Genomic DNA, 10,301 nt, shown 5'->3' on the forward strand with positions numbered 1-10,301 from the left:
GTTTAATAATACAGAAGACAAAGACCTTAAAAAATAATCGCATATCGCAATCGCAATATTGGGGCAAAAAATCGCAATTAGATTATTTTCCATAATCGTTCAGCCCTAATAACGATATAACTGGTGATATAATTGACACGAGACAAAATACTTTACACCTCCACAACTTTATTAGTGCAAACCCCCCCCAAAAACATCAATGTATTTCCACTTAAACAAGCAGCTTTTTTAAGTGCATTTACTGTAATTGTCGGGCTATAAGCCGCTACTTTTTGCACAAGCTTTGAACCCTGCGGCTTTTAGTCAGGTGCGGCTTTTCTATGGATTGTGCATGATTTTTGTCATATCGTAAGACGATTTGTTTTGTTTGTTCCGCTGTTGTACGGCACTACGTTGCCTGGCGGAAGGGCATGTGATCAGACACACAGTATCGGGGTTGAAGAGTGGTATGTTGGTCACATGTCCATCCGCCAGGCAATAGTGCCGTACAAGTAGCGTGAAAAACAAACTTCAAAGTAGCGCTACGCGTTCAGCGGGAGGCGTGGATGACGAGCGGCGATAAACTTGCCGCACATGCGCAGTGCCTTTGTTTTCATACACACATGACGGCGACGCAGAATGAGAAGAGCGAAAGAGGATCGTTGAATGAAACGGATGAACCAGAATTGGTTTGTAAAAATGCTGCAGCTTCAGTGGTGTGGAACTGGTTTGGCTTTCGTGCGTCAGATACACAACAAAGCACTATTTTTGGTAGCGCATGCTAGCGGGCCGTCGTTATTACCGTGTTGTTTGGAAAATACGGCACACTTAAAATCAATCCTTTGATTTTTCTGAAAGTCGACAGAGCCCCTTATAATCCCGTGTGCCTTATGTATGAACTCTGGTTGTGTTTACTGACCTCGAAACGATTTTATGTGCACGGCGCTCGAAAATCTGTCAAATGTTTTAGTACGACTTTGCTAAGCTACGAAGCCGCACCGCTTGATGGATTGTCGGAGCATTACGGCTGTCGTAGGCAGGCACCTCGCGGAGTGATACGCACTGTGCTTCAACATAATGTTACCGTATTGTGTGTGTATAACCTCTTTTTAGGTTTTGTGGATATTATACATGGTTATGCTGAGGATATGTCGGCCAGTTTCCACTGGAAATGCCTTTTGGTTAAACTGTCAGCGAGGAATTTGCTTGTTTAAGTGAAAATACATTGATGGGGTTTTTTTTGCACTAATAAAGTTGTGGAGTTGTAAAGTATTTCGTATCAATTATATCGTCAGTTATATCGTTATCGCCAATTTTCAAATGTATATCGTGATAAATATTTTTGGTCATATCGCCCTGCTCTACTGGATATTTTAATAGTTGTAAGAGAAATTCAAGGCCACTTTGTTGTCATTGTTTTCTGAGGCTATACTCACAGAACAACAATGCTATGAACTAAATGCTGGGCTGGAGTTTATCCCAGCTGGCAGGGTCCACCCTGGACAGGTCACCAGTCTGTCAGCGAGAGACAGAAAACCTTTCATGCTCTCATTCACACCCGTGACCAATTTAGGATAAACAATTAACCTAACATGCACATCTTTGGACTGTGGGAGGAAGGCAGAGTACCAAGAGAGCGCCCGTGCAGGTACGGGGAGAATACACAAGTCTTGGCAAAATTGAGAATTTATCCTCTAAAGACCATGAATACGAAAACCAAATTTCACAGCATTAAATTCAAATTGATTCTTAATCCGTCTTGCTGAAATCTGCTTTGTATTTAATTAACAGTTAGTGGTTTACAAGAAGTCACACAAAGCATTGTGGGGAAAAAAAGTTTCCAAAAAATCCCAAACTTCCTCAGACCGCAAACGCTGTACAGGAAGTTGTGGCTGAAGCATTCAGTGCATCAGCAGGTCCTGCCGTGCCATAACCACACGACCGTTTGTTTTTTACTGGTTCAACCACCAGAATATTCTTTGTGTGCATTTTTACATGTTAGGACATCCACCAATGAAACGCTTTCTCAAGTTTAGTCTCCATTGCATGTTTACAGATATGCAGGTCTTTCTGTCTTATTCCCCCCTTTCTGTCCTCACCACAGTGAATGCAACATAAGAGCCAACATTTTTTAAATGAACTTCAGGAGTTTCGGTGCAGTAACAAAGATGCAGCGTGGCCATATTCTGGGCCCAATGACAGTGTGTAGGAGTGAGAGTAGCATCGTTTCTACTCAGCTGATTCCTATTACCCTGAATATGAACTCACTCCATCCAAGACGCATGCTTCGAGCAATTCTGTGGGGTTTTGTTGGAAAGAAAAGAAACATATCAGAACCCCTCATTAATGGTATTTTTAGAAACAAACAAATTTCTGCCAGGCTAGCTTATCTTGCAATTGTGGTGAGAGAGAAAATAACAATTTCTACCCTCACTGGCTATCTGTTGGAAAACAAGAACTTGGGAAAATTGAGATCCAATCTTTCTGTGGTTGAAAGTGAGCCGATCTTTCCGCGCTGGTGTAAAGGAGTCATGTTTTAAAAGAAGAATCTTCTTTCTTCCTTTTCTCTTTCTGGTACATTTGAAGGGAAATCTGAGAGATACTGTAATGAAGATTTCAAAAAGTTGTCACATTCACCGCACACTGGCAGCGCTCACACGTGGAATGTCAACAGACTCACACTGGAGCTAAAAATCTGTAACTGATAATCAGAAACATTCCTGCTAGAATATTTATTAGAGAAAGTGTGGAGCCACCAGGAGTGAGTAGGATACCTCCCACATGTCTCCTTCCTATCCTGCCAGCAGATTATACAGTCTGGCAGTCGAAGGAAGGAAATGCAGGACCCAAGGTTCTTACCGTTGACAACAGAGTCGCACTGAAGAAAACCATTACAGCTCTTTCATCTGTGCTTTTTTAAATCGAATTCTTTGCATTCTTAACTTGATTTAAATTTGCAATATACCTTTTTTAAATTTTTGTTCTAATATATTTGCGATAACTTTGAAGATAAGAATCATTACATATGTTAATGTCCATAAAATTTCAAGATCACAGAGTCTTTCAAGTCAAACGTAAAGGACTTTGACCCAGGAGATTGGGGTTCATGTTTGTTTGCATCTATGACTGCTGGGTTAGGATTAGGTTAGTTTTAGGAAAAGATCACAGCTTTGGTAAAAACAGACCTATGATTTTTTGGGTCTATTTTAATGCTTTCTAACACGTGTAAATGTTTACCACATGTTAGAAAAGCCCTGGCTGAGTGGAGAACTCTTTCCCGTTAAAGGACATTAAGTTAAAAAGACTTAATATGTAAAGTTTTATTTAACTGAATTTAACAGAACAGCACTGCAACCTAAAACTAACAGATTAAAGAGTTCTTCACATTTACACAGAAGAGCTTTAATTTTCTTCAACTGAATTGTTCGGGAATAGAGGAAACCTGACTCCAATATTATTTCTGCCTCACTTTTTCAGTCTGATACTTGGTGCTGGGAAAAGCAATCGAGGAATATGAATCTGTTGTGATGGAAAACCATATAAGAGCGGTGAGAATGAATCAAAGCAGCTAATCTGAAGGCCGTAACATAAATGATGAGTTGAAAAATGCTGGAAAGCTCTGTGTATCACAGAGTCAGGTGATAATTATGTGCACGTTTGTCATTTTGGTTGCATTACACAGATTCGATCTATTCTAAACAGTGATTATGGCCCCTTTGAAAAACTAAATACATGAGTTTTAATGCATTATATTATTTTGTCTATCTTCACTGACTGTCAGCATGAACTCTGATGTCTCCATCCTGGCAACTACAAGCAACAAACAACCTACATTTGAATCCACTTCAAATGCTCCCCCTGAAACTGGTGATGGGAGAAAAACCCTAAACTGCTTACCGAACGAGACCATCTGGAGACGCTGGATGATAGAAGCCGGGGGCCTAAAGGTTTTTGGGGGGGGTAGCTGAAAGGAAGAGAGACGGAGGGAAAAAAAGATGCAGAGAGAAACAGCAGCGTAGCTACATCTACGAAACCATGTCATGAGTCCCTCTCTGCAGGCAGGACGATAATTACAGGGCGCAGGCTAAGAAACCCTGACGGGGAAAAAAAGAAGAGATATTCAGGCTGCTGGGTTGCCGCCCTTGGGCCCTCAAGATAACCACAATGCTAAGCAGCAATCCTACAGTATAGGCTATGAGAGTAGGGTTCAAGATCACTGCAGTGACACTGTGCCAAAGAAGAGACAGCTATGGACAAGCCTATACTGGGGCAGGTAGGTCAAAGTATTCTGGTCTCCACCTCAGAGGCCAGATTAAGGTTGTCTACACGTCTCTGAAGTTAAACTTGAAGAAAACTTGAATTAATCTGAACTAAAAACAAATATTTAATAGTTTCTTTTTCCTTCACCATATTTACTATAACATTTGGGTGGTGTCAACATGAGTCACCACCCAAACCTCACATAAACTGCCTCAGCAAAGCAGCTTTTGGTTCTGCCCTCAATCCCAACTTCTCTAATAAAACTTTCAGTGCGTGGAGCTGTACGATGACTCGCCGTTACCAACTGTCTGACCATTATAAATCACTGGCCATGCCCAGGGAGGCTGCGTCCTTCAGCGTGACCCACAACCTTCACACATCCTCACACAGTCAAATTGTACACCATAACACGAGGCTGGAAAAATGAGGTGGGTGCAGTTCATCACATCCATCAAACTCCTGACAGTGAACAATAATCCATAAAGCCAGTGTGTGTGTGTGTTTGGGGGGTGAAATATATCTTAAAAACAGTCCAGTGTTTACAGCTACTAAATGGAGAAGTTGGCAGCTTTTTAAGCTTCATTAAAAACACCGTCACCTTGATTAACCTGCGCTCAACAGGTTTTTATAACCGAATAAAAGAATCCTGCAATCAAACCACGGTCTTTTCATTATCACGCGAGTTCCTGGTGCACACGGCTTACAGGGAGCCGCAGAATATTGCACCAGTATTTCTCGTCTGACGTTTATCTGAGCTCTCCCATTCCTTCGCTCAGCCCTAACTGTAGATTGCAGCAGTGCTGATATGAACTACATGACGTATGATTCCCATTTTCCAGTACAGGTGTCAAAGCTGTGTATGTGCTAATGATGACTGTGTCCCAGGGAGGGAAAGGAAAAGCCCCCTCCCCGCGGGAATTTGGCCGTGGCGAGCAGGTCGCTTCTCCACGCTGTCATTCGTATCAAATGAGGGGCATTACCGGCTGCAGGGTCAGAAAACTGACTTGCATGGAATTATTTTATTTAGACTCTGGACAAAAATAATTAAACATGTGTAAACAAAATTTTCCCCTCTCCTTTTAAATGTGAACTTCCTTGGTTACCGCCTTGGTTACCAGGCATAAAGTTATTAATGTGTAACCACTGAACACACATATGATAAGACGCATGTGACCGAGGCACTCCTGATACCATGAGAAGAATGAATTTGAAGAAAACAAAAAAAGCACTGCTACAAAGCGACTATGAATCCTCAGGTGTCTCTTCTATGGCATCTTTGTGCCTCCCAGGCATTTTATGCACACTGCAATCTTGAATTTTGATTTTAAATCACAAACTGATTTAAGTCTGGGCATTAGTTTCACAGCCAGCAGCAAAGGAGAAACACAATCTATCTTTTCACCGACAGGAATCAATGCCGCCTTGTGAAAAACAGCTATATTTATTTTTTTCTCCTCAGCTGTTTACCATAAAAAGTTCAATCGAAGCTATAAATCTTTATTTTGGGGCATGCCGTCGTTATATTCTGTAACTCTGGTGTCCTTTTAGTTTATGAAAAACAATATCTGAATGATGCATAAATTAGTGTCACAGTTTAAATAAATCCACTCTAAAGGCTGCAGGGTGTTTAGTAATGGCAAGCTCGAAGTCTGATTTATTGCCATTACAAATTTAGTATTTTCCATAATGACAGCATAAAGACATCATCTTTTTTCAAACCTAACCCAGCATTAGCAAGTCAGATCAGTTTGTATGCCCAGGACTGTTGTACTTAAAATGATACAGCACCGCCGCACACACCCTTCCTCTCTCCTCCCTCCTCGCTCTCGGTGGAGCCCAGGGGGGGACAGGAGACGGCTGCTAATTGCAAGCCTGGAACACACGGTGTTAAAAACAGATAACGCTGGATGTGACAGATAGCCTGCAATAGAACAAGATGTCAGAGACAGAATACTGTACGTCAGAGCAAAACCCCGGCTGGGATGGGCGAATTCGGTCACTCATCTGTTTCACCAAAAAAGCCAGAAAAAATTTGGAGCCAAACTCCTGCGGTAATAAATAATTATTTTACAATTATGTTAACATCTCCTCATAGAATTATCAAGGTTTGGCGTCTGTATTACATTCAAACTTGGAGGGGCTATCCAACAGCCGGCTCTCACCTCTCCACCTTCCTATCATGTAAGTGTGTGAATCACCCGACCTAAGCACCAAGTGCAAAACGCACAGCAACACACAACTGTAAAAGAAAAAGTGTCACACTTTCAGCAAAAAAAGAAAGAAAGAAAAAGACCAGGGGGGATGTGCTCAGCAGGAAATGTTCTATATCCAGAGCAGTGAGCAGAGATGTGCAGGAAATACACCACGTTCAGTGTTTGTACACTAAGCTGTATTCTCTGTGCGTGCTTTACTCTTTAAGACACATATAATAAATGCACAGCACTGCACAATATTCTGTTCAGAGAAAAAGCATCCCAGACTGACAACTATGAATACTGGCTGTAGTAATATTGATAGGATGTTGATACAGTGATAGGAGCATAAAATGTGCATGCAGCTGACCTACATCAAGGCAATGGATGGAGAGTAAGGAGCCGGAGGCACTGACAACCATTCAGCCATCAAATATCAAAAGGCCAGCTATGAGTAATGCATTTCCCTGCATAACAGCGACTGAGCCCACAAACCAATGAAATGGGTTACAACGTTGCCTCTTTTAAGTAAATGAATAAGAAAACGCTCTGCACACTCGTGCATGTGTGGAACTGCTGCAGAGATATGAGGCACGTTTTTTTTTCCTGTTGGGATCAATTGATTCCCCAGCACATCTCAAGACTTTGAGACTTTGAAGAAGTTATTTCTGAGGCGTACGGGCGCGCTGCCTGACTACACTTTTCAACTTACGGAAAAACAACAAGCTGTGATCCAAGACAGATCAGCTGTATTGTTGAAATATTAGCCCAAAGGAATTATCTTTCAAGGCAGCTGCCACACATGTCACAAACAAGCACGTGTCTGGACTGTGGACTCTGACAGTGACTTTCAAAGCAGTGAGACATTTCCATCACTCAGCTTCTCCTCAGAGCACAAACTACCGATACGTGATACCTGCCTTCAAGCGGACTGTTTGTAGTGATAGACACAACGCTCTGTTTTGATGCTGACGCAATGAAATGCCTCCTTCCTCCAAGTTGTAAATCATCGCTTCTCTACAGAACTGATGAGGTTTCCTGCTAGTGGATACAGCACCGTGCGTTTGGATGTCATTCATTCACTCAAGTACCTGTCATCGTAGCAGAAATCGGCGCCCAGAGTGTTGACATACAGGACCAGAGCCACGGCGCCGCACAGCAATTCTGCAAACATTTCTGCCTCGCACGCGCGCGGGGAAATACTAACAAAAACAAAACTAAACAAACTGGGAAATGAGAAAAAATAAAGAAAATTAAAAAGATGCAAAGCGAGACACAGAGAAGCAGCGAGTCCCGGTTTCTAGTCCCTCTCAGTCCCCGTCTTTGTCAGGATGTCTCTGCGAAAACAAGTCCATTCTCTCCCCCCCATCATCCTCGCTGAAGTGCGCAAAGTGGATAATCCATAGGTGGCTTTCTTTCTAACCCATGTTGGGTCTGAGCCCGAGAGCTTTTTATCCCGCTGAGAGTTGGGCAGGAAATAAAACACGAGCAGCGTTTCGTGGATCTGTGACAACACACGCAGCACGCCTCCCTGACACAGAGGAGGATCAGCCTCTGATGCTCAGCGGCCGCTGCTGGCTAAACGTCGCGATTGAGACAGAGGTCAAGTCAGACAGTCTGGAATTGTCCAACATCCGAGTAGACTTTCAAAATAAACTTTCCAGTGAGCAGCGCGAACAAAAACAGGTGTCCAAGTGCATCTAAAGGTTGACAAAAGAACACGGTAGCCTTATTTAATGAAAGTCCTGCGATGTAGTGTGAGGATGTAGATGAGCAGATAAAACAAGGCGTAAAAGACACATAACTGCTTTTTGACCACACATGAGGTTCATTTTAACAAAGCTTTATATTATTCAGTGAGCTCCCCCATATAGGATTTTTATATATAGCCTACTCTTTTAATAATTAATATTTAGTTTTCTAATATAACTTCATTTCTGTCAAACCTTAAGATCTAATATGGACGATTAATCTACTTTCCTTCCGCTCCAAACCTTCGCATTTCTGCAAACTTGACGCAGCTATGCTCCTAACACATGTGGTTTGAGAGAACCCGAGCGCATGCGCACCTCCCCTCCTCTAGAAAGGGGATAAATCACACTAGGTGGGGCTGAGAACCGCTGGTAGGGGTCACTTAATACCGCTAAGAGTAGTCCATAATGTCAAGGTGGTCCTTAGAGTGGAGTTCGAGGGTATGCTTCATGAACGAATATCATATTAAATTTCATAAAACCTGTCACTGTAATCTGTGGCGCTCATCTAATATCTACAAAAGACAATAACATATAATATATTTGCTGGCTACAGCTATTATTGCTTACGTAGGAGAATTAATAATTAAAGAAACACAGGCTTGCTTGGCTGTAAGAAATATTTCCCTCTACTTTAAATGTGGCTTCAGTTTGCTGCACATGTAGACATACAGGGAGCAGCAGCTGAAGCAGACACACACATCCCGTGCGCTTGCCTTGATGACGATTCTTATGACAGAAAAGGTAACAGTTACTTATTAAAAGCTACATTATTGTAATTTATGTCAGTCCAATGACAAGATGGTGTGAGAGCAGAGATCACTTTGACCTAAAAGACTGACTTTCTTAGATAAATGATGACGGGAAAATCTTTTCCTGCTTTTGATGTGAAGAGCAGATTATATGTTTACCACCCTGAACAATGAGTCGCGACAGTGTGTTTTCAGGAACTTCTTTCTCCTCAACAAGGGTCGGAAAAGTTGTAAAGCTGGGCCCAAAGGGACCACTAGAGGGCCCTTAGGCCAAGAATATCTGTGAGAAGACTAAACAAGGTAAATTATTTCAGCCTCTAATATACAACTGAATGCATTGTCCTTAGCTAAATACCGAACATTTCCGATGATTTTCCCGTGATTGCACAAAATTGCCACTTTAGAAGTGAACAAGCAAAACAAAGCTGGGTGTTCTTTTTCATGATGAGTAAATTCAGTGTCTGGTAATTATTAAACTCTCCCAGACTTAGTCTTTTATTATCAGTTTTACATGGCCAGCGTGTTTCTACATTTCCAAAAACAATACATTGCATTTCGAAATTAAAATGATCATCACGACCGTCAACATGATTCTTGGACTTCCTTTAAGAGTATATTGCACAACACAAGGAGGTATTAGACCAGCGGCAAAGAAAGAAGAGAAGAAAAGAATAATTGCAAAAGTGTTGCAGACAAAGTCAGTAGTCTGGCGACTGCTGTTGATTCAAGGTTGTTTCAATAGGCAAGCCCCATCTGTCAGGGCAGCATTTCAATGTAGCCTTTCACAGGACAGCAGCAGGACACTGTGATGTAATACATTTCAGGAATTAATTAGTCTGATCAAAGTTTTTCTGTTTTTTGGCTTAGAGTCTCTGTTGACTGATTATTCATGCTCCTTTTTATTTATTTATTTTCATCAGGTCCATAAATACATTTATTTTCAGGTTCAAAGCGCATAGATTACTTACCACACCTCTGATCACTGGATCCTTAAATAAAATTCATAATATATCATTATGAACATAACTCACTTGATATATATATATATATATATATATATATATGATGGTTAGTTCTCAGCGTCACACATATAAATGTTTCACCAAAGTTAAAACATGTGCGTCTGGGGGTGAATGAGAGAAAGAAGAGTGTCCTGGCAGGGTGGAGGGAACGGGAGTGTTGCCCGATGTATGTGACAGAAGAAGACCTCCCTGTACGGATCCTGGACGGTAAAAGAAATTACAAGGACACGACTAATAGTAGGTTCAACGGCACATCTGAGCCGCAAATCGCCCGTGCATGGAATGAAAATAATGATGCAAACGTGAGCATGTTAAAGCAGAAAGTGACACTAAATGCAGGCTTTC

General features: G+C 41.7%; 1 protein-coding gene across 1 annotated transcript in view; it reads right to left on the bottom strand.

Annotated features, from left to right (window-relative positions):
* Nucleotides 1–7,981, bottom strand: part of tmtc2b (transmembrane O-mannosyltransferase targeting cadherins 2b) — an 83,178-nt gene extending 75,197 nt beyond the window's left edge. The window contains exon 1 of the mRNA XM_085281570.1: nt 7,523–7,981. Within this exon, the coding sequence (XP_085137696.1) occupies nt 7,523–7,605 (83 nt within the window). The 5' untranslated portion in view covers nt 7,606–7,981. The remainder of the gene's footprint in view (nt 1–7,522) is intronic.
* Between the last annotated feature and the right edge of the window lie 2,320 nt (nt 7,982–10,301).

The sequence above is a fragment of the Mchenga conophoros genome, linkage group LG7, assembly GCF_057382185.1.
Source record: "Mchenga conophoros isolate Kocher_MC1m ecotype Shallow Benthic linkage group LG7, M_conophoros_male_GT1.1, whole genome shotgun sequence".
Classification (NCBI taxonomy): domain Eukaryota; kingdom Metazoa; phylum Chordata; class Actinopteri; order Cichliformes; family Cichlidae; genus Mchenga; species Mchenga conophoros.